General features: G+C 54.9%; 1 protein-coding gene, 1 long non-coding RNA gene and 1 pseudogene across 2 annotated transcripts in view; 2 read left to right on the forward strand and 1 right to left on the reverse strand.

The window, feature by feature from the left end:
* On the forward strand, window positions 1-1,824 carry LOC129556644 (C-terminal-binding protein 2 pseudogene; annotated as a pseudogene).
* An 8,831-nt stretch (window positions 1,825-10,655) lies between these two features.
* Window positions 10,656-12,489, reverse strand: LOC129556512 (uncharacterized). Its single transcript, XR_008686021.2, has 2 exons — window positions 12,351-12,489; window positions 10,656-11,714 (listed from the first exon to the last, which is right to left on the reverse strand). It is a non-coding gene; the product is annotated as an uncharacterized LOC129556512 (long non-coding RNA).
* A 567-nt stretch (window positions 12,490-13,056) lies between these two features.
* The window catches only part of RAB20 (RAB20, member RAS oncogene family), a 34,526-nt gene continuing 23,214 nt past the window's right edge, over window positions 13,057-24,368 (forward strand). The window contains 1 exon segment of the mRNA XM_055426710.2: window positions 13,057-13,488. Within this exon segment, the coding sequence (XP_055282685.2) occupies window positions 13,317-13,488 (172 nt within the window). The 5' untranslated portion in view covers window positions 13,057-13,316.

The following is a 24,368-nucleotide window of genomic DNA, read 5'->3' on the forward strand; positions in this document are numbered from 1 at the left end:
AAACACAACTTCACCAGCCACACTCTTCCTCCTTCCCAAAGCCGGTAAATACTCTGAATGGTGGGAGGAAATACAGCTGCAATGAAAAGGAAACAACGAACCCTAAGCTTTTTGTTTGGTCCTTCCCATAAAAGTCCACCCCATTTTCGGACGGAGCCGGGAGCCATGCCGCGCTGACCCGGGGGGCCCGCACAGCCGCCGCCGCCGCTACCGCCGCCGGGTGGGGTGGAAGGGGCGGGAGCCGCCGCCGCCGCCTCCCGGGTGGGCGCCCTTTGCCGTGGACGCCGGCGGCCCGGGACGAGCGTTTCATCGCCTTAAATGGTTTTGAACCAATGAAGCTGGATTCTCTTAAAAAAGACGGACAGCCTATCGTGTGAACTACAGAGTTTGTGGACAAATTTATGTTGGGCGTGTAGTGGCGTAATGCCCTCAGACTCCTGTGAGGGCCCCTAAGTTCTTAGAGGACCGCTTTGCCTTTTGAATCAGAGAGGTGCAAAGTTCGATAAAGAATGGCCCTTGTGGATAAGCACAAAGTCAAGCGACAGCGGTTGGACAGAATTTGCGAAGGTATCCGCCCCCAGATCATGAACGGCCCCCTGGTGGCGCTGCTCGACGGCAGACACTGCACCGTGGAGATGCCCATCCTGAAGGACCTGGCCACCGTGGCCTTCTGCGACGCACAGTCCACCCAGGAAATCCACGAGAAGGTGTTAAACGAGGCGGTCGGTGCCATGAGGTACCACACCATCACTCTCACCAGGGAGGACCTGGAGAAGTTCAAGGCCCTGAGAGTGATCGTGCGGATAGGCAGCGGCTACGACAACGTCGACATCAAGGCTGCAGGTGAACTCGGGATCGCCGTGTGCAACATCCCGTCCGCGGCAGTGGAGGAGACGGCGGACTCGACCATCTGCTACATCCTGAACCTGTACCGGCGGAACACCTGGCTGTACCAGGCGCTGCGGGAAGGCACGCGGGTGCAGATCGTCGAGCAGATCCGGGAGGTGGCGTCGGGGGCTGCGCGCATCCGCGGGGAGACGCTGGGCCTCATTGGCTTCGGTCGCACGGGGCAGGCGGTTGCCGTTCGAGCCAAGGCCTTTGGATTCAGCGTCCTATTTTATGACCCCTACTTGCAGGATGGGACGGAGCTGTCCCTGGGCGTGCAGAGGGTCTATACCCTGCAGGACTTACTGTACCAGAGCGACTGCGTCTCCCTGCACTGCAATCTCAACGAACATAACCACCACCTCATCAACGACTTCACTATAAAGCAGATGAGGCAAGGCGCCTTCCTAGTGAACACGGCCCGCGGCGGACTGGTGGACGAGAAAGCCTTAGCCCAAGCTCTCAAAGAAGGCAGGATACGAGGGGCAGCCCTCGACGTGCACGAGTCAGAGCCTTTCAGCTTTGCTCAGGGTCCCTTGAAAGATGCACCGAATCTCATCTGTACTCCCCACACAGCCTGGTATAGTGAGCAAGCCTCACTGGAGATGAGGGAGGCGGCTGCCACCGAGATCCGCCGGGCCATCACAGGTCGCATCCCAGAGAGCTTAAGAAACTGTGTGAACAAGGAATTCTTTGTCATAACAGCTCCCTGGTCAGTAATAGATCAGCAAGCAATTCATCCAGAGCTCAATGGTGCCACATACAGATACCCGCCAGGCATTGTGGGCGTGGCTCCGGGAGGACTTCCTGCTGCCATGGAAGGGATCATCCCCGGAGGCATCCCGGTGACCCACAACCTCCCCACAGTGGCACATCCCTCCCAAGCTCCCTCTCCCAACGAAACACGGGGACAATCGCGAGCACCCCAACAAGCAATAGCAGCGAGTGACGGAAGGCAGTCATTCAGACACACCTGGGACCAAGAGACAGTGAAAAACAAATGAACTAAGAAAAAAGGAAGTTGACCGTCTTTTTAACTGAGCATCACTGACACAGCAGTGCTGCAGCTACAAAGAGCTGGAAGCCGAGGCGTGGGAGGCTGGAGACGGCGTCCGCTTGCGGAAGCGCTCAGAGGCTAGGACGGGATTTAGTAACGACCAACTTCTGTTATTGTGTGTTAAGTTTTTCATCTGTGCATCAAATCACAAAGAATAAATAGATCTTTTTCCTTTATCAGACCCTTGGGCACAGGAGGTCCTGAACACCTTGCTCTAGAATGTTGCATCAAGAGTTCCAAACATCAAAATAAAATATTAAGAGGAAATCCCCACCCTATGACTCTGGTCCCTTCGGTCCACGGGGCTGGTTACCTCTTTTGCTGATAGGAAGATTAAATTACTACAAAATGGGGAGAAGGCTGTCTGCCTGTGTTAGACACCGCGAACACAGGATTGAAGACAGTACAGGCTCCTGTATGGAGAATTCTCCCCCATCTGAACTGCGTACTGAGCGGGCAAGTTGGTTGTGAGTTCAGTAAAACCCTCTGATGATGCAAAAAAAAAAGAAAAAAGTATTAAGTTTCACAAGCTGTTTGTACTCAAATATATTTTCTCAGTTTCAGATCCTCAGCTATTTTATTGAGTGGAAAGTCTTGAACTGAAAGGGTTCAAGAAGAATAATGTTGCATTTCCTTATGTCTCAGGAAACACTTTTTATGGTATCTTGTCAGATTGTCTATGAACAAACCCACTTTTTTAGACATTGATAAAGTCTTCTTTTCTTCACGTGATATTTTATACAAGAACACTTCAGGTGTGTTATTAGATGTGACTGATTTTAACAAATCCTATTAGATTTGTATCAACTAGTTACATGTTATATTCATAGTCTTTTGTGAATCATCGCCTTTTTGTTTAAAAGATGGCCTATTTTGAACCTTTGTATAGGTACATTCCTGTTTTTCTGACAAAAAAAAAAAAAAACCTTTAAAACTGTCCCAAACAGAAAAATAATGGCTATCAGAAGTATGTTTTGTTTTAGTGTGAGTTACCGTTACTGTATTTATTGTAAAGGTGGACATTTAGCGTTCAGTGCAGTTTTCAATAAAAAGTAATAAAAAAAAAAAAAAGTCCATCCCATTTTCCCCCCAGGTTCAGATTGAATTTTAGATCTGCTTTTTTTTCCTTCTCAAAAGTAATGTGCATTCATTGTAAAAGATGTGAAAATTATAGAAACGTGCAAATAGAAGAACAACAAAAAGTAGAACCCCACTGTGTCAATTTCCTGCTTCTTAAAACCTAAGACTCAGACAGTGGTGGGCGATTTATAAAAATTAACTTCAGGTTGTAAATAGTTTATCACAGTTCCCCTAAATTATTTGAGATCCATGTTAATATTTACTCAAGTAGCTTGAAGAATTAGTTCCTTAACCACTAAAATTGGATATTTTATAGAAATGTTTGTCCAATTAAGCAATAAAAATAACTTGTTCTTCTAGAGAATAAAAGACAGTTGGCATGCAGACCTGAGCATCTGTCCTCGCTGGTTGTCGGATGTGGTTCTAAAGATTAGTGCCTGGAAAGAAGTTTTCTGGTTCTGTCCTGTAAGATACAGTTACCGTGGTCAGTTGGAGCCAGAGGACTAGAGAATTAAGTCAAACAAGAGACACGGGAGAGACGGTAACTAGGACCCGAAATATGATCAGCTAGTATCTGAAAATGATTGAGGGCCGCAGTGCAGACAGATCGCTGAGCATAAACGAGGAGTGTCTCAAGGTGGAGTCTGCGTGGCCCGGTGACAGCCAACAGCACGAGTTCTCCTGGCTCTGGGGGGTCACGCGGCAGGGAAACACTGATCCCAGATTCCCGTCTGTTCCCATCGCAGCCCCAAGCTGTAGTAAGTGCGTGGGGAACGGAAAGCCCGTTTGTTTCTCATGCGTAGAATAAAGACAGTCTTCCCTTAGTCTGTTTGGGCGGCTCTAACAGAATGCTGCAGACTGGGTGGCTTGTGAACAACGGAAACTGTGTCTCCCAGGTCTGGAGGCTGGAAGGCCACGAAGATGCTGCTGGCAGCTCCAGTGTCTGGGCTGCGTCCTCAGTTGGGGATAGGGCACAAGAGCTCTGTGGGGGCCGGGTCCCTTTTATGAAAGGGTGCTGATCGCATTCATGAGGGTTCCAGCCTTAGGACACAATCACCTCCCAAATGTCCCACCTCCTAACGCCATCACTGTGAGGCGAGGATTTCAACACGGGAATATGGGGCGGGTGACACAAATGTTCAGTCCCTAGCGAGTATGCATCTGTAAGCCTTGGAAATGAGAAGTGAAGCGCACGGCAAAGTGCGGGCACCCGGGCCTGGTTCCTACAGGAAGCACTGAGACGCCGGCCTTCCCTTCTCTGCAGGCACAGAGCACGCACGTCAATGAGTCTGGACAGGCGCACCTGCAGAGAGAGCCTTCTGGTCAGACTCTAAGCGAGGTCTCTGTGGGGTCCGACCGAACCCACCGGGCCCCATCGAGGGATGGGAAGGTTACTGTAGACCGAGATGCCTGAGATCCAGCCGGGGGCGGCGCAGGAAGCCTTTATGGAGCTTCTTTTATCTGGTTAAAGAGTTAACGATGGCACTTCCTTCTTCAGGGGGGAGGAGGCTGACTCCTCACAAGGGGGTGGGAAATTGCCCAGGGAAACATCGCACCAGCTGCCACACCTCCCAGGTACCCTTGAAGGCCCATTTGTCTCCCTGTAGGAGCCCTTTCTGCCCCCCTTTCCCCTGTAGGCAGCTGCCCAGGGGGCCTCTGCCTCTGAATGTACTCAGATGGGTGTGAGTAAAACTTGCTTTCTTTCCTCCTGTTACTCTGTCTCCTGTTAATTTTTCAGGCCCCCCCACCAACTCAACAGTCCAGATTCCAAGGGGGCATTCTGGGGTCTTATAACTCGCCCCATATTGGACCCTGAAGACGGCCGTACGCTGCCCCACCTCTGCCCACGGGTGGGCTCCTCCGATCGTCTCTTTCCTGTAAAGTCTTCAAGCCTCATGGTGATGCAATCTGAGAAATTAACAGGAACCAGGAACTCTTGAGATAAGGGTTTTTCAAGGTTGCTTAAAGAGCTCCAGCTCCAGTGGTGGCTTAACCCTGTGGTGGACTTCATGCAGCACAAACACAGTCATTGTTTCTTCTTTATTTTTCAAAGCATCAGAAATTCTGGAGTCTTTAAAAAGATGTTTTTAGACGCCTACTCTTGGCAGGATTTAGGTTTGACTCCAGCGGGGCCCATGCTCTGTTTCAAGGAAATTAGGCAACTTTATATGCAACAGAAGCTTCAGGGCATGAAGGTTTACGCGATATTTCGCAAGCTTATGGTGAGTTTATTTAAAAAGTGAACTCCTGTGATCTAGGGTGGATCCTGGGGAGGCCTTGTAGTCAGGAAGATGGAAAGGCCACGGGGAGAGATTTTCACAAAGAAGGAAGTGAGAAACAGGGTCGAAGGCCATGAAGGCACCGGAAGACTGAATGACTGTTACATGGGTCACTGGCGACGGGAGTCCGCAGTTTCAGGGAGGCTGGGGGAGCAGGCTCCCTGGAGGAAGTGGCACCGCTCAGCACTGAGGGGCTCTGTGACCCTGGAGGGGTCGGAGGGGAAAGGGCAGCTGCCCAGGTAGGAGGAGGGATGTGGCTGAGCAGGATCCCAGAAGGTGGAGCTGAGCGTCCAGCGGGGATGAGAAAATGAGAGGCAGGCGTGGTGGGAAGTGGAATATCTTCAAGGGGGCACAACCACAAGAGACCAGGAAAGGTGACGCTTCCACAGAAATGAGAAACCCTCTCCTCCAAGACGCAGATGAACAGTAAGACCGAAGAGGTGACGGCGGACAGATGAGCGTGATCAGGAAAAGCCTTCCATATCAATGTCCAAAAAGCTGATCAATTACTGACAAACCGAAAGTAGTGACTATAGGGTTCCTGTTCCCTCTGGATGGGGAAGTTCTCATGGTTTCGCAAGAGGACGCAGAGCTGTTAAACCCGAATGTTAGGTTGGCTGGGAAGGGGCCAGCAATGTCCAAAGACAGATTGATCACCAGCCTGGGGCGATGTCAGAGGGGTTGCAGGCATGCTGAGCACACTGGGCCCGGCCTCTGAGCGGCGGGGCTGGCCCGTCTGCAATTAGATACCAGGCAGGAGGAGTGAGGTCAGCCTGGGTGTCAGCCGAGAGTGGGGGCGTCAGACTTGAGCTGCTCGGACTCACCTCGGGGGGCTTGAGAGAACCCGAGGTCTGGCCAATCCAGCATTTCCGGGTCAGTGGGGGTGGGCTGGGGTCAGAGATTTCCTGCGTCTAGGTGCCTGGTGCTTTGAGGTCTGGGGCCTGGCCCAAGGGTCACCCATCCTGTGATCAGCTCCTAGGACCTGCCTAGGACCACAAGGGACAGCCAGATGCTGAGGACCCCAGGCCTGGAGGAGAGGAGGAGAGGGGTCCTAGGGCCAGGAGCGCCGGGTGAACTGTCTGTTCAGAGAGAAGACGGACTTCTGCATCTGAGGAGAGAGGGAGGTGCGATGGGGACCAGGGGACCGCTGAGCTCAGGACACTGACGCACACACCTGCACCCACACCCACAAGTGCATACACACCCGCTCTCACACTCACACTACAGCCACACCTGAATTCACACTCACACCCACGAGTTCATACACACCTGCTCTCACATTCACACCTGAATTCACACTCACACCCACAACTGCATACATGCCTGCTCTCACAGTCACACCTGAAGTCACACCCACACCCACAACTGCATACATGCCTGCTCTCACACGCAGACCTGAATTCACACTGACACTCACCCACACCTATGGGCAGGCCCATGGCCCCAGGGGAGCGGAGGCTGACAGCTGACCGAGGAGGAGCCCAAGCGCAGAGCTGCCCTCCAGGCCCTCTTTCCTCATCCTGAGGGCCCTTCAAAGTCCCTCTGGGGGCCACATCCTCCATGACCACCAGGAGGGCAAGCAAGTCCGAGACCAAGCCGACCTGTCCCACAAGTGAGGAGAGGGAGACAGCGCAGCCCTGCGTCGAGACCTGGGCCCATGAGGAACACGGTGGCAGGGACAGAGCTGGCCTGGGGCTCCTGCCAAGGCAGCACCCAGGTGCCCTCAGGGCTGGGCGGGGGCCGGCCTTGGTCTCAGACGTCCAGACTCGCGCCTCGTGAGACGAGCGTCTGCAGTTGAAGCTGCTCAGCCTGTGGTGCTTGTCACAGCAGACCAGGCAATTCCACCAGGGAAAGGAAGTCAGCGACTTGCCCTCAAGAGACCTGCCGTCTGTTTGGGAAAAGAAATACAAAGGCCAGCGTCCCAGACTGAGAGATGCTGCAACGGGGGCCGGGACAGGACAGATGAGCCACAGTTTGGGGTTGACCTGTGCGACCGCCCAGATTCAGGTTTAGTTGACTAGAGGTGGAAAGAACAGAATGACTTCGAAGAAACAGTGCTGGTATATGCCACAGTGCGGATCCTGGGCCAGTCGTGTGGTTCGGGGCAGGAATAACCCTGAGATTTCCTCGAAGCATGTGTGACAGAACAGGAACAACAGAGTCTATGCAGAGGGCAGAAATCAGACAGAGGGCGCAGTCTGTGACCTCCCCTTGGCAGTGAATGGCACCCCGTGCTTTTTATTTGAGAAGATTTTCTTTTTGTCAGAAATCTCCCATTTGGGGATTCAGTATTGATTTTACTCCCATTTCTACAAAATTCCATTCAATTGTCTCGTTTCAGTTTTAGGATAATTTTTACAGTAAGTGGGACGAGCTGATAGAAGGCATTTACTTTGAGTTAGGTGAAAATATTTTCTGAAATCTCAGAAGCCGTCGTCTGCCATCTCATGGCAGCTTTGGGTGTTTTGTTTTACTTCTGTCAAGCATTTCAAGGAGTTTTCAAAGCTCTTGACTAGGTACCTCTCCTCCCAATCTGAGTGTAGGTATTTCCGCCTAATCGTCTTTCTGTAGGTTTGCTTCCCCAGCAGCCCTGCAAAGAGGTCCAGCGGCACTGACCCCATGGCCTGGAATGTCAGGGGGCGGGAGGCTTCCAGAAGGTGCAGGTCATCAAGTTGACTTGTGGGGAGTGAGGCAGACGAAGGGAATTCTAACAGAAAGAAGAGTAGTCCCTTCAGGGTGGGGCGTGGGATGGTGTCAGAAAATGAGAAGTGGAACAGACTTGACGAATACCCACTATTTCCTGTCCAAGCTGGGGTAAGGTTGGTGTCCCCAAGGGCCTGTTTCATCCTGTTGACTGTGTGTGGGGTGATGCTGGCCGAAGGGGTCCTACGGAGGGGGAGCTAAGGGGCCTGAGGTTCACGGGGCACCCTCTAGGTAGAGGCTCACAAGCTGGCGGGGCCACCCGCATTCGCCAGATGAGGAAACCGAAGTGCGGACAGTTAGGAACGTTTGCCCCGAGTCTCTTTCTGAAAAAGCGGCCAGTCTGGACAGCAAATCTAGTTCTTCTCAAGCTCTTTCCTTTCACTCAGCTGACACCAGGCCTTTAGCAGGAAATTTAGTGGGTCAGATGGATACTGAAATGGCCAAAAATGAGGCAGGAGAAGTTGGTAGATTTGGTTACATACAAATAAAAAATACTTGCATGTTAAAAAATGTCTTCCCTTGTGGCTCAGCTGGGAAAGAATCTGCCTGCAATGCAGGAGACATGGGTTTGATCCCTGGGTTGGAAAGATCCCCTAGAGAAGCAAAGGGCTACCCACTCCAGTATTCTGGCCTGGAGAATCCAATCGACTGTCCATGGGATCACAAAGAGTCGGACACAGCTGAGCAACTTTCACATGCACGTTAGAAAAACCACCGTAAACAGGCTGACATAGTTTTACACACAAACACATACATGTAAGCTTTTGTAGACGCACGTGCACGCATATGTGAGTGCCAAGTCGCTTCATTTGTGTCCGACTCTTTGCAACGCTGTGGACACTATGGACTGCCCGCCAGGCTCCTCTGTCCATGGGATTCTCTAGGCAAGAATACCGGAGTGGGTTGCCGTGCCCTTCTCCAGGGGATCTTCCTGACCCAGATTGAACCCATGACTCCTGAGGCTCCTGCACTGCAGGCAGATTCTTTACCGCTGAGCCACCTGGGGAAGCCCACATATGCACACATCACAGAAATTTATTTACACGGGTTTAGAAATTACGTATGTTTGTATTTGCATTTGAAACATTTATATATGATCCACACATAACCCCTGCTCCGTTCCCCATTCTGTGCTCTCAGAGAGGCCACCAGGCAGGCCACTGCCTCAGGGACTTTGCAGTCACTGTGATCTGTACCTGAAGCTCTTTTTTTCTTATTGTATTTTTAAAATTAGAGTACAATTGCTTTCCAAGGTTAGTTTCTGCTGCACAACAGTACGAATCGGCTGTGTGTACACGTGTCTCCCCTGCCTCTCGAGCCTCGCCCCCACCCTCCTGCCCCTCTAGGTCACCATAGGGCACCAGGCTGAGCTCCGTGTGCTGTGCGGTGGCCTCCCCCGGCCATCCTCTCCACACGTGGTGGTGTGTGTGTGTGTCAGTCTGCCCTCTCCTGCCCTAGTGTCCGCAAATCCGGTCTCTGCGTCTCCCGACGTGCAACCCCAGATGCATGTTTAACCCCTAACCTCATTCTCCAGAACTCCATCTCAGTAACATCCTGTCCATGATTGTGTACCCTGCATCCATCCCCAGGCCTGGCTCCGTTTTTCTCCAGCAAACATTTCATCACCATCTAGGACATTCTGTATTTTGCTTGTTTATTTTGTTGGCTGTCTTCCTCACTGCTCTAGCCTTAGGTCAGGGCTCAGAGCTTAGTTCCTACCCACGGAACAAAAACACATAGATAGGCAGGGGTTTTTTCTTTGCTTGTTTAAGGAAAGAGGAAAGTAGTTTAAAAGGCAGAATTGTCCCACAACAAAGTACCTATAAACTCCCGAGACAATTTGCAAATCATCAGAAGCAGCCACACTATTACTCCTCCTACCGTAACTGTGGGCAGTCCCAGAACTCTTCACATTGCATCTCGTTAAAAACGAGTTACCTAGTTTTCTGGGCCTTGGGCTCCCTTCATCTGAGCGATTGGAAAAAGAATTATCCTGTTAGGCCAGTGGTTTAAGTGTAGGCAGAACAAACATTGTACTTGGCAGGAGACTAGCTGGTTTAAACAGACTTTTAACCTTTTAACTTCTTCCTCAGTCATGCTTCCCAAAGAGGAAAGAGGCAGCTGGCAGTCTTTACGGCATTCTTTTTTTTTTTTCAGGAGTGGTTGAAATTTGATATGGAGACATTCTCCTGGTTAAATTTAGTTTTTCAAAGTGCTGGACAACAAACTTTCTGAGTGAATTCTATGTTCCAGGTAGAATTCTACATGCTGTGTGTGTGTGTGTGTGTGTGTGAGAGAGAGTGAATTCTATGTTCCAGGTAGAATTCTACATGCTGTGTGTGTGTGTGTGAGAGAGTGAATTCTATGTTCCAGGTAGAATTCTACATGCTGTGTGTGTGTGTGTGCTTAGTCATGTCTGACTCTTTGCGACCCAGTGGACTGCAGCCCACCCGGCTTCTCTGTCCATGGGATTCTCACTGGAGCAGGTTTCCATTTCCTCTTCCAGGGGATTTTTCCAACCCAGGGATCGAACCCTGGTCTCCTGGGTCTCCTGCATTGGCAGGCAGATTCCTTTTCCACTGTGCCACTGGAACCATCCCTGCTCCTCAAAACCGGCTCAAAACACATCAGTGTTTCAAATGGAGACAGCATTCAGCAAACCAACCATTTATTTAAACACACACTGACTGAGTGGGGACTGCCTTCCAGTTGCAGGTACTGGGAAGATGCCAGAGAAAGGAAACAAAAGACACAGCCTCCACCAAGAAGGACTGGACAGGGCTCAGGTGGGAGGGAGGCTCAGGAGGGAGGGGGTATGTGTGTACACACGGCTGATATAGCAACTGCACAGATGGCTGGTTCGCCTGTTGTGCAGGAGAAGCCAACAGGACGCTGTAAAGCAGTTATCCTCCAATTAAAAACAAAATACCCCACCTTCGGGGACTCCTGACCCCATGTCTATTGGATGAGGGAGCAGCCTGGAAAGGTGTGGTGAGCTGCCAGGATGCAGAATTAGTTTACAAGATGCTCCCTGTCCTAGGGAAACATGCACCACCAGAGGACCTGGGTGCGGAGCCCAGCGGCAGTGATGTCTGCCTGGAACCCCTCACCAGGATGGTGAAGTCACCCATTGTACCCTGACCCTAAGTATTCTTGGGCAGCTACTAGGTGCGCGATCCTCTTCAGCCCACAGAGTGGTGAGCGAAACAGACAGTCCTTCCCTCCTGCAGCTTACTTCCCAGAGAGGGAGACTGCATGGAAGGTCAGCAGTACGCCCTTATTCAGTTCAGTGCAGTTGCTCAGTCGTGTCCGACTCTTTGCGACCCCATGGACTGCAGCACGCCAGGCTTCCCTGTCCTTCACCAACTCCCAGACCTTGCTCAAACTCATGTCCGTTGAGTCGAGGATGCCATTCAACCATCTCATCCTCTGTCATCCCCTTCTCCTGCCTTCAATGTTTCCCAGCATCAGGGTCTTTTCCGATGAGTCAGTTCTTCGCATCAGGTGGCCAAAGTACTGGAGTTTCAGCTTCAGCATCAGTCCTTCCAATGAATATTCAGGACTGATTTCCTTCAGGATGGACTGGTTGGATCTCCTCGCAGTCCAAGGGACTCTCAAGAGTTTTCTCCAACACCACTGTTCAAAAGCACCAATTCTTCGGCGGCGCTCAGCTTTCTTTATTGTCCAACTCTCACATCCATATATGACCACTGGAAAAACCAAAGTTTTATTAGGGAGCGATAGAAAGTAAGCAGACAGGGCCACGGAGGGATGGAGGGCGCGAGAGCGACTCTAGAAATCGGGGGTGGGGGCCCGCAGTGGCCAGTGACCGAGGGCAGAGTTCGGGCTTGCGGGGCAGGAGCCGGGCAAGGCCCGTGCTCCCCGGTGAGACGCCCTCACACCCCACCTCCCGTCCGCATCTCCGCGCCCCCGCCCCTCTGCTGCAGAGAACCGGGACCGGCGCGGCCTCAGCAAACACCGCCCCCGAGGTTCACACTGGAGCACCGCCGTCGTCTCCAGTAAAGACCCGATCAGTACAACTGCCAAAGCCAGACGTCCACTCCGAAGTGAGGTGGCGTCGGCGGTCCTCGTCTCGCTCTGATCTACAGCAGCACAACCCGCTTCTCGCCAGAGTGAGCGAAAACGACACCCGCCAGCGCCCCGGCAGACCGGCGGAGGGCCGGTCCTCGCGGACGGCCCCGGCCACACCTGCGCCTGCGGAGGAGGAAGCCAGGTGCTGGGGGCCGGAGCCCGCCCCACGCCGGGACGCCTGGGTCAGCAGCCGGGCCGCGCCCTGCGCTGGGCCCACCCCGGGACTCCGCTCGGCGTCCGCCAGCCTCACCCACCTGCCCGGGCGTTCCGAGCGCCGCCCGCTGGGGGAACGAGCGCGGGGCCGGCAGCAACACGCGACCAGCCGGCCTGGCGGGCGGCAAGGGGGCGCCCGGTGGGGCGTGGCAGTCTGGGGGCGGGGCCAGCCGGGGCGTGGGCGGTCAGGGGCGGGGCGAGGGCGGGGCCAGGCCTGGGCATGTCAGCCTGGGGGCGGGGCCAGCTCTGGTCGTGGGCGGTCAGGGGCTTGGGCAGGCCCGGGGCGCGACAGTCTGGGGGCGGGGCCAGCTCGGGGCGTGGGCGGTAGGGGGCGGGGCTAGGCCCGGGGCGTGGCGGTCGGGGCGGGGCCAGCCCGGGCGTGGGCGGTCTGGGGGGGGCAGTCAGCCCGGGCGTGGGCGGTCCGGGGCGGGGCCAGCCCGGGACGTGGGCGGTCTGGGGGCGTGGTCAGCCCAGGGCGCGGCGGTCGGGGCGGGGCCAGCCCGAGGCGTGGGCAGTCGGGGCGGGGCCAGCCCGGGGCGTGGGCGGTCGGGGCGGGGCCAGCCCAGGGAGTGGCGGTCGGGGCGGGGCCAGCCCGGGGCGTGGCGGTCGGGGCGGGGCCAGCCCAGGGAGTGGCGGTCGGGGCGGGGCCAGCCCGGGGCGTGGGCGGTCTGGGGGGCGTGGTCAGCCCAGGGCGCGGCGGTCGGGGCGGGGCCAGCTCGGGGCGTGAGCGGTCGGGGGCGGGGCCGACCGCCCTGGACCTGGGACTGGCCGCCTGCGGGCGGGACACAGAGGTGGGCGTCGGGCTGGGTCCCAGCTCCGGCCCAGCGCCGAACCGGGCTTTCTCTCCCGCGTTCCCAGGCGTCCGGAAGGGAGCGCCCCCGCGAGTCCGCCTCTCCGCCCGTCCCGGGTCGGAGCAGCCTCGGGGCGTCCGGCGGCTGCAGCCGCGCACCTGGCGCACAGGCCAGGAGGGCGTGGGGAGCGTAGGGAGCGGAGCCCCCCGCGGGAAGATGAGGAAGCCCGACGGGAAGATCGTGCTTTTGGGGGACATGAACGTGGGCAAGACGTCGCTGCTTCAGAGGTACATGGAGCGGCGCTTCCCGGACACGGTCAGCACGGTGGGCGGCGCCTTCTACCTGAAGCAGTGGCGCTCCTACAACATCTCCATCTGGGACACTGCAGGTGAGGGCGGGGGCTTCCAGCTGGAGAGAAAAGTCCCTCAGGGCAGGGGTCCCCCAGGGCAGGGTCTCCTGGAGCAGGGGTCCGCAGGCCAGGCGTCTGCTGCCCCACGCTGGGTCCCTCCCTTGCTCCACAGGTGACCCCGTCTTCTGTATCAGGCCCCTCCTCACGGTGTGCGGCCACCCTTGGCCCCTCTCTGTTCCTACTTGACTCCTCTGCTGGTTGGAAAGCTGAGGATTCAGCCACTGGGTACATCTTGGCAACATTCCAGGAAAGCACCCTGGGCCCCAAAGAGAGAACCCGCTAGTGCCTGCGTGTGGAGCGCCCAGCTCAGCCAGCTGCTGGTAACTGGAGGCCCTGAAGCCCTCCCACCAACAGGGTCTCAATTGCTGTCCACAGCCACCTTGAGGGGTGAGCAGAGCTAGTATAAACTTCCTCTCCTGACAAAAGAGAAAACGGAGGCCCTGAACCTTCCCTGAGGGCTTAGGTGGGAAGCAGAGCTTCAGTCCCCTCCCTCAGCGCCAGACAAGTCTGTATTTTCCACTTATCATCGCCATCATCAGAGCTCATGCATGTTATGGGGCTTTGAAGTGATTTTCTGTAGAAGCATTTTGAAGATAGCTATTTGTTTGAGTAAATTCCAGGAGATAGTGGAGGACAGAGGAGCCTGGTGTGCTGCAGTCTGTTGGGTCACCAAGAATCGGAGGTGACCTAGCGACTGAGCCACAGCAATAATTATTTTAGTGTGTGTAGTATATTTGTGTTTTTTCAGAAGTGTAATACATCAGAGGATCTTGATTCAACATTTCAGTTTGTTAACTCTGCGTAATTACACTGACATGAGAGTGTTACAATAGAATATATTTTCTTCCCCTTGAAAAAGAATAAGATCCCACAAGTAAGTAAGCTGTAAATTAGTATGGTGCGTTTTCAATGGGCTTGACTTTTTAAAGCCCGAAACTTCAAGGTCTGACTTTTTAAATGTCTGCACTTTAAAGAGTGACATTTACACTGGAAGTTCCTGTGCAGAATTTAAAAGTTGCCAGCTTGGGTGCACCAGTCTGATGAATAAGCAAGAATATAACTCATCCTCTATTTAAAACCGAATCAGTGATGGCTGCTTTCCAACGTCCACCCCTCCTCCCTCCCTGGTGCTTTCTCTTGGCTCTCTTTTTTGTTGTTAGGGTTGTTAACATCTTGACTAATTTATTTGCAAACATGCTGTGGAACGCAGCATCTCCAGGTACAGCTGTACCTCCCTTGCTCTGTTCTCTGCCTCCAGGCTGCAGAGTGAAGTTCCTCTGAGATCCTTTCCTTGGCTGACTTTCCAGCATTAAGCCTTTGGTAGCGATGGAACCTGGAGAAGGAAATGGCAACCCACTCCAGTGTTCTTGCCTGGAGAATCCCAGGGATGGAGGAGCCTGGTGGGCTGCCGTCTATGGGGTCGCACAGAGTCGGACACAACTGAAGTGACTTAGCAGCAGCAGCAGCAGCGATGGAACCAGCGCTCTAGAAATCAGACCAAGTTAACATAATTTGTCTGCATGTTCTGCACGAGGCTGGTCCCGAGGCCCCTTTGGTTGGTTGACTGCACCTCACTGCTGCCCTTGGTTTATGCAAGGGTAGTTCAGGGTCGGTGCTGGGGGACCCAAACCCAGAACCCTGCTGTGGCTGCCGTTAGAAGCTTTTACCACACATGCGGTGTTTCCGGAACAGGAACTGACCATTTGGTGTCGGAACAGGCATCTTGGCATTCAGGGTTTGAAAAAGTAATGTTGATCAGCCACTTTCTTCTTTGGTGCTGAGGACGTGTTGCAGCCGGAATCTTTACCATTAGAGGATTTTGTAATAAGGCTGATGAGATGTCCTTGGTGTCTGGTTGGGCTCCCGGGGGCAGCGACTCATTTCCTGGCTGCCTGGGAAACCCGCCTTCTTCCCGGAACCCCAAGTGTGACCTCAGCCGGGCCCCCGGGGATCCGTGGGCACATCTCTGACCTCCTGTGTACACGTGTTCAGGGCGCCCGGGGCTGGGAGTCAGCGGTCACACAGGCCACCTCTGTGCCTGTGGGGTTAGGGAGACTTGGAGGGAGAAGGCAGGTATGACTCTTTGCCTTTGAGGTAATCCTTGTTGGAAATGCAGAAGCTGAACTTTAGGGAAGCCCCTGTTTTTCCCTCCTTGCCTTGCCCTTAAAGTTTCTATCGATCCCACCCTGTCTTCTAAGTTGCTTTCGTTTTACTGTGTAACTGAGGCAGAGAGTAAGGACTGGCTAGAGGACGCCCGTCTCTATCACCGTCTTGGTCACACGGGGTGGGTGGGTGCTGAATAATGAAACTCATAGTGAGGCGTCAGAGTTCCTGTTCCACTCTTGGCACGTCCTTGCCGACAGCGGTGCCTGCTGGCATCCCGAGGCTGCCAGCGGAGGGGTGGGTGGAGCAGAGCACGGAGAGGAGATTTGCTGGGTTGTTATCAGTTGGCACGGGGCTCCTCTGGAGGGAGTGGCACCGTCGAGACGGGACTGGAGCTGGTAGAGGTCACGTGGGACTGGGCTTTGTCCAGGGTCGGCACTCGGTGGGCTACAGTTCCAGCAGAGGGGTAGAGGCAGGCAAGGAAGCTCATGATATCGTGTCGTGTTGCGTCATTGTTTAGGAGAAAATGCAGCAGAGAGAAGGGAAAGTGAGCAGTGTGCCCAAGTAGACCCCCCACCAGATGCCAGGGCAGACCCCGCCAGAGCCCAGGGCAGACCCCACCAGAGCCCGGGGCACACCCCCCACCAGATGCCAGGGCTGACTCCACCAGAGCCCAGGGCAGGCCCCACCAGAGCCCGGGGCAGACCCCCTGCCAGAGCCTGGGAGAGACCCCCCGCCGGAGCCCCGGAGCCCGGGGCCGACTCCACCAGAGCCCGGGGCAGACCCCCCACCAGTGCCCAGGGCTGACTCCATCAGAGCCCAGGGCAGACCCCCCACCAGCGCCCAGGGCTGACTCCACCAGAGCCCGGGGCAGACCCCCCACCAGTGCCCAGGGCTGACTCCATCAGAGCCCAGGGCAGACCCCCCATCAGCGCCCAGGGCTGACTCCACCAGAGCCCGGGGCAGAACCCCTACCAGATGCCAGGGCTGACTCCACCAGAGCCCAGGGCAGACCCCACCAGAGCCCGGGGCAGACCCCCTGCCAGAGCCCAGGAGAGACCCCCTGCCGGAGCCCCGGAGCCCGGGCAGACCCCCCACCAGTGCCCAGGGCAGACCCCGCCAGACCCCGGGGCAGACCCCCCGGCCAGACCCTTGGACTGTGCTCCCTTGTGTAGCCCTCCTTCCTCCTTCCCCAGGCCTTGGGGTGGGTGATAGCTGACTCCTGTTTGAATGCATCTGAAGAGCTTTTCTGACGTAAATCTGCTTTGCTCCAGCTTCCAGTAACATACCCCGGTTTCCACCTGGAAGTCCCTGCAGTGCCCTTGACATCCAGGGCCTGCCTGTCGTCTGTTCGTGCAGACCAGGCTTCTCTAAGACGACTGGCTTTTCTCCTCCGTGTTCCTGACTTCCTTCTGAGCCCTGGCCAAATTGTTAACATCTGTACTTCTAACTGTCCGTTCAAAGGGAGGCTTCCCAGGCGGCTCGAGTGGTAAAGAACCTGTCTGCCAGTGCAGGAGATGTAGGAGACTTGGTTCCATCCCTGGGTCGGGAAGATCTCCTGAAGCAGGAAATGGCAACCCGCTCCAGTATTCTTGCCTGGAGAATCTCATGACAGGGGAGCCTGGCGGGCTCGCAAAGGGGAGCCCGTGGGGTCGCAAAGAGTCGGACACAACTGAGGTGGCTGAACACACACGTTCAAGGCGATCTAGGCTTTTCCCACCACGTTCCCGAGCTCTCCCAGGCTCCGTGATCGCCCAATTCCAAAGGCACTTCTCCTGTGATTACAGCGGCATCCCACTCCCATGATCGCTTTGGGTTCCCTGCTGCTGTTGTAGTAAATGGCCACAGACTTAGTGATTTAGAGGAGCAGGTGCGTCCCCGATGGGTCTCACTGGTTAGAATCCAGATGTCAGGAGGTCTGTTCCTCTCCGAGCCTCCAGGAAGGACCGTCTTCCCTGCCTTCCTGACCCCAGAACCCACCTGCACCCACGACCTCCTCTTCCTCTGTCTTCGAGCTGGCACACCTGGTGGGGCCCTTCTCTGCTCACGGCCCTCGAACCCTGTCATGCCCCTCCTGTGTCTGAAGGACCCTGTGATTACCCTGGGCTCGTCCTGGTCATCCAGGGGCGTCTCCTCATTTAGGGTCAGCCGGTTGGCCGTTTGGATTCGTATGTTTAATATGACGTGTTCATGGGCTCCGGGCCTGAGGACGTCTTGGTGTGGGCAGGGCGGGCGTTCTGCCCACAACAGCCGCTGACCACACATGTGATCGCCGGGCTGGGTCGCCTCTCCCTGCGTTTTCCTCCTCTATCAAAGGGGGACAGCTGTACTTGTTGCTGGGAATCCACCCGCTAATACAGGTCGTGTGCTCTGAGCAGTACTGAGAAGGAGGAAGCTTTGTGTTTGCTAAATAAGCATCTGCCAGCCCTGGGTGCTCACGACCACGATGGCCACCAGCAAGCCTGTCACAGCGGGACACGACAGGCTTGGGTGGGTCCCCAATAAATGATTCTGCAGGAAGCGGGAAGCTCCAGAAAGAGGGGCTCTGGAGCAGTTGGGTTAAGGTCTTTCTCTTGAGCAGCTTAAGGGTATCCCGGGAGGGGATCCTGGAGCTCCGGTGTGTGAAGTCATGGCGCCTGGAGGAGGGGATGTCCTTGTTTGCACCATGAACCTAGCGAAGAGGTCTGGGCTCCTGTGGAGGACCAGGGCCTCCGTCCCGTGAATGGCCGTGCTGTCCCGGGGGGGCACATGTGGGCGGCCCCAGGAGGCACCGAGTGCAGAGGCCAGGTGAGGTGGACGGTCCACCCAAGGACCACGAGCCCCTCTCTAGGCAGCTGCTCCTGGATCAGGGAGTGGGGGATGCTCTGTAGGAAGAGGGAATCCTGGACAAGCACTCTTTTTGACGGGGGTGGCAGAGCTGCGGATCCCCGGTGCCTTGGCCTGGCTTGTGAGGACTGCGTGGTTAACCTCGAGAGGCTGGCACAGAAGTGGGTAGACAGCCCGTGCAATCTGTGCGCGCAGCCAGCGGGCGGAGGGCTCCGATTTTAGCCGCCTCTCTTGGTTTAGGAGTGCAGCTGCTGAGTGGTTTTGAGGTCCTGATCCTGACAAGCAGGATGGGTGTGACAGGGATGCACGGCCGCTCCTTTCTGCAGATCGGGGGGTGCTCACCTGGGCTCACCGTCACCCTACTTTGTGTTGTGGGCACCTCCTTCCCCCGCCCCACATTTTACAGCAGTAGAGCTGAGTGGCTGTGGCGGAGACCGTACAGCACCGGAAAACTCCAGGGCTCAGTCTGGCCCTTTCAGAATCAGTTTGCTGACTCCTGGTTTAGGTCCCATGAAAAGGAGAATGCTTTTCCAAAAGACTTTTCTGTAGCTGTTCTCTTGGTAAAACTCTGTTAGCCTTTGCCCTGCTTCGTTTTGTTCTCTAAGGTCCATCTAGTCAAGGCTATGGTTTTTCCCGTGGTCACGTATGGATGTGAGAGTTGGACTGTGAAGAAAGCTGAGCGCCGAAGAATTGATGCTTTTGAACTGTGGTGTTGGAGAAGACTCTTGAGAGTCCCTTGGACTGCAAGGAGATCCAACCAGTCCATCCTAAAGGAGATCAGTCCTGGGTGTTCATTGGAAGGACTGATGCTGAAGCTGAAACTCCAGTCCTTTGGCCACCTGATGTGAAGAGCTCACTCATTTGAAAAGACCTTGATTCTGGGAAAGATTGAGGGCAGGAGGATAAGGGGACGACAGAGGATGAGATGGTTGGATGGCATCACCGACTTGATGGACATGAGTTTGAGCAAGCTCCAGGAGATGGTGAAGGACAGGGAGGCCTGGTGTGCTGCAGTCCATGGGGTCACAAAGAGTCGGAGACAACTGAGCGACTGAACTGAACTTTCTGTAGTTGGAGAAACTTCCCAAAGAGTTTAGCATTTAGGAAAGAGTTCAAGAACTGAGGAGACCCCTGATTCAGTTAAACTGGACAAGCAGCTCTCAGATTTCCCTTGGGGGTCTACCTGGAGCTGTACTGGGTGAAGGTGGGGCCTGGGTTTAAGATCAGTTTGGGCTCCTACTGGGAAAAAGTTCTTGGAAATAAATCTTAGTTTAGATTTGGAATCTGGAAATTAAGCCTGCAAAGCCAGTGTTGTAGGTGGCCCACATCTGTGTGGGCGGCCCGCGTCCTTGGGGGTGGTCTGCATCTGTGTGGGCGGCCGCGTCCTTGGGGGTGGTCGCATCTTTAGTGCCACTGAAGACTCTGAATGGGCACCCTCTGGGGTTAAGGCGTCATTTGCAGAATTCCTCTGCTTTCTTGAGAAAGTCAGTGGCCTGAATATGAATGTGGGTATTAAGATAGGTGGAAGAAAATCAGTGGCCTGGGCTCAGCGGGGTGGACAAAGCGCCATTGTACTGAGAGATCTCAGGGGACAAAGGCTGCCAGTGTGCGGCTGCACGTGCTGGCAGGTCAGCCCGGAGGCCCCCTGGAGGAGGCGCCGGGAATTCTGGGGGGTGGGTGGGGAGAGGTATTTAAGGCTCGTGGGTGCGCTTGGATTCTGGGGACTTTAACTAACTGTGGCCCACTACGTTCGTGAGCTAACACCTGAATTGCATTTAATGTCTCTGGACAGTAACTCCGTGTTTCGTTATCTTGAAGTTCGTGGGAAAAATAAAAACTACGATCCCTAATGGAACTTGCCCTTCGCGTTTCATTGAGACTTAGCAGAACTTCCCTCTTTGCGAAAAGGAAATTTCACAAACATGTACATGCATGTACACATGTGTTTTTATTTTGGAACGAGGCTTCCTCACGCGTATGATTTGATGACAGACCCTCGTGGCTCCGTCCTCCTCCTCCTCCTGTTTTGGAGACGGGGCCTCAGAGCCCGCCCAGGTGCCCTGTTCGGAACTCGCTGCAGATACCTGGGCTTTGCTCCGCTCTCCCCTTGCCGCGGCACCTCCTTCTCTGGGATCGTCCCCGCTCCCGATGACACCCAGTTTGAACTGTGTCCCGGCTTTCAGTGTCACGTGTCCTGTGCAGCCGTCGTGGATGGTGGAGCGGACTTCTTTGTCCAGACCGTGCCGCCGCGTGACCTCGTCTGCCTGTGTTTTGCCTTCTATCTGATGGCAGAGCGGTCAGTGTCGCCTGGTCTGAGATGCGGAGAGAAGGCAGAGTGGACGTGCACAGAGCCGCCGGCGCCTGTGGGCACCCGACCCTACGTTGCCTCGCTGGGGGCGGGGCTGACAAAGGACCGGCAGGAATAACGCGGGAAAACTTTCCAGATCGTAAACCTGCAGGTTCCAGAAGCTGAGAGAATCACAAATGGGGAAAACCAGAGAGACCCGGGCAGGGCTCACGGTGAGACTCCGAAAACCATAAGGAAAGGAAAATATCCTTTGTTTTTTTTCCAGCCGCTCTGTGTGGCGTGTGGGATCTGATCAGATCCACGCGGCCTGCAGTGGGGGTGTGAGTCTTACCACGGGGCTACCAGGGAAGTCCCAAGGAAAATATCCTGAAAGTGGCCAGTAGGGGAAAGAAAAGGTTATGATGACAGCAGATAACGGACTCATCAGAAGCCGAGGGGCCAGAAGGAAGTGGCGTGGTGCTTTCCAAGTGCTGAAAACAAAGATGAAGACTTCTTTTTTATTTTAGTTTTTATTCATTTATTTACTTTGGCTGTGCGTGGCCCTTGTTGCTGTGTGCTGGCTTCCTCTAGTTGGGGCGCGTGAGGGCTACCCTCTCGTTGGGGTTCTCGGGCTTCTAACTGTGGTGGCTTTTGGGTGGAGCGCAGGCTCTAGGGTGCGTGGGGTGGGGTGCGGCTGTAGTTGTGGGGTGTGGGTTCAGTAACTCCTCGCACAGACTCAGTTGCTCCCTGGCGTATGGAATCTCCCTGGACCAGGGATCGAACCTGTGCCCCCTGCATTGGCAGGCAGATTCTTAATCCTCTGCACCACCAGGGACCTCCGATGAAGACTGTTGATCTGCAGTTTTTGTTCATCTTCACAAAAAGTGACTCTGGAAACAAGTGCCATACCTTGACCCAGACTTTTTCACCTATTCTGTTCCTTAATGACAGTATGATGCTATTTAGTATACAATTGTATATTTAAGATCCTATCCAGGTAAACCTGGGAGGTTTTTTTTTCTCCCCATGAAATATAAAAGCGTTTGGCTTTGTAGCTTAAAAATTGGGAACAGTTTTTGCCTATATAATAGTTTTTGCTTTTTGGTAGATTATCTTATAAGGTTTATTGAGAGTTTGCACACAGGCAGTAAAATCGCCCTGGTCTTTCAGTGCATGGTTAGGAGTCTTGACAGACACAGCTCTGTAACAAGCACGGCCGGCACGCAAACCGTTTGCGTCTTTTCAAAACAGATCCTGGTCCTTCGGAGCCACCCCTCTTCCACCACAGCCTCAGCCCCAGTTTGTTTTCTGTCCTTAGCGTGGTCTTCTCTGGGCTCAGATGGGATGGAGAGTTTTGAGCCGGTTCCATCTGCTTAATGTGTTTAAGGTTCACCTGTGTTATAGTCTGTGTTCAATCCTGTTAATTGCTCAGTAAAGCTCCACTGTGGGCTTCCCTGGCGGCTCTGGTGCCTGTAGCGCGGGAGACTCAGGAGACGTGGGTTCGATCCCTGGATCAGGAAGAGCCCCTGGAGAAGGAAACGGCAACCCGCTCCAGTATGCTTGCCTGGAGAATCCCATGGACAGAGGAGCCTGGTGGGCTACAGTGCGTGGGGTCACAGAGAGTCAGACACAAACTGAGCAATTAAACCCCCGCCAGTGAAGTTCCATTGTATGGATGTGCTGTCCATCAGGTGAAGGATGTTGGGGTTGTTTTCAGCGTTTCGTGATTATGAATGAAGCCGCTATAAACGCTGCGTGGAGGTTGTTGTGGGAACGTGAATTTTCACCTCGGGTCAGCCAGCTAGGAGTAGGTCTCTTGGGCTTTTCAGTCAGTGTATGTTGAACACCAACCTGACAGCCCCATTAGCTAAAAAGTCAGTTTTTAAACATCCATGTGTTGACAGACTCACGTTTCCATGTACAGACTTGGGGAGTATCCCGGGGAGAGAACTCAGTAGTTTAACTCTTGGACACTTTTCTGAAGAAAATGGTCTGTTTCTTGTTTTCCTTAGCTGACTTTATGCAGGCACATGTGGTTAATTCTGCAATGGAGATTTCGTTGCTTTCTCTGCCAGGGTCACAGAAGCGTTGCTGGAATGGCAGGGTGCTTGGAGAGAGGCACTGGGAATAAGACCCACATTGTAAGGTTTTAATCTTGGTTGTCGCTTGGCCATAAAACAGACACATTTAGTGGCCCTCTGGCTTGGGCGCAGAGCCCTTTAGAAGGAAGCTCACTCGTGGAGCCTGGTGACAGCTGCCGTGTCCGCTTACCCGTTTGTTCCCTCTGACAGATCATTTCCAACCTGCCTTCAAAACCAGTTCTTCTCTGAGATCTGCCTTCCTGCTCAGCCCAAGCGAACCCAAACCCACACACTCACTCGAGTGTTCTATTCCGAGAGAAGGCCTGCTGAGTGTGTATCTCCTACGGAGCATTTTGTAAACACTGGTTGACTTGTTCTGTGGATTGAGAGGAAGTGGGCGTGAACTGGTGCTGCTCTCAATGCCGGCCTGGCCTCTGTGGGCTGGCCTCAGGCCTCTGACCTTGCTCAGCTCCTCCACTGCTCGGTTTCCCATTCTTTGGGCCCACATGGCCTCGGACCTGTGCGCAAAGCGGAGCTTAGCTTTGACCTGACGCGGTTTGCTTGCGGCAAAAATGAGGCCAGCGGGACCATCGCTGGAGCGTCCTCCGCTCCGGAAGGGCTTCCCGTCCGAGCACAGCAGATGGCAGTACACCCGGCATGCTGGGCACCACATCGCGGGGGCACGGACTCTGCTGTAATCCTGTCAAACTAGAGCAGGGTGTAAAGATGTGCTTCTTCCTCTTTCAGATGAAGAGACAAGACTCCGAAAGTTATTTGTCCAACGTCCGAGCGGAAGGGGTCCGGAGCCGGGGCCTTGCGACGCCCTAACCAACGTCTCACCTTGTTTCGCGCTGCCGTTGCCACCACCGTGGATGCTTCCTTCCTCTTTAGGGGCATCTGTGCTCTGGTCTCCTCCCTCGCTGCAGTCCGCTCAGCAGTCAGGGTGGTGTCCCCAGGAGAGCTGGCTTGGGAAGTGTTTTCTCCGGGCGTCCGGGTTGCTGGCCCACAGCCCCATCCTCCCTGGGCCCCCGCCAGCGTGAGTAGCAGGGGTGCCCGTGGCTTCTCGTGCGCCAGGCACCGCGCGGAGTGCTGCTGGGGCCTCGTCTCTCACTCCCCGCAGCGGCGTTGTGCGGTTGGTATTTTCACCATCGCCTCGTCCAGACCAGGAGGCTCAGGGCCAGGTGGCGCGGGGCGCTGGGGGGCCCAGATTTGAGGTCGGCGTCTCATCACGTGTAGTGGGCTCCTTTCGACCTGTCCAGGCACCACGCGGGCGCCCTCCGCGTGCAGAGCGCTTCCCCCGCCTCTGCCTGGGGGATGCTGCCCACAGAGAGCCGGGTGAGGTGCAGCCTGGCTCCCTCACGCCTGGGCAGCACCCAGACAGAGCAGGACAGGTGGAACAGCACAGCAGGCGGCTGACAGGAAGGGACCCAGCCTTGTGCCCCTCGCCCTGACTGCCTCCTGCACGTGGGCTGGGCCCGTCCCTGACCGTTAGATGACCGCTGATGGGCATTTACATCTTAAAAAAAGCAATTATTGATTTATCTGTGGCTGTGCTGGGTCTT

The sequence above is a fragment of the Moschus berezovskii genome, chromosome 13, assembly GCF_049115385.1.
Source record: "Moschus berezovskii isolate FMDL1 chromosome 13, NW_MosBer_1.0, whole genome shotgun sequence".
NCBI classification, from domain to species: domain Eukaryota; kingdom Metazoa; phylum Chordata; class Mammalia; order Artiodactyla; family Moschidae; genus Moschus; species Moschus berezovskii.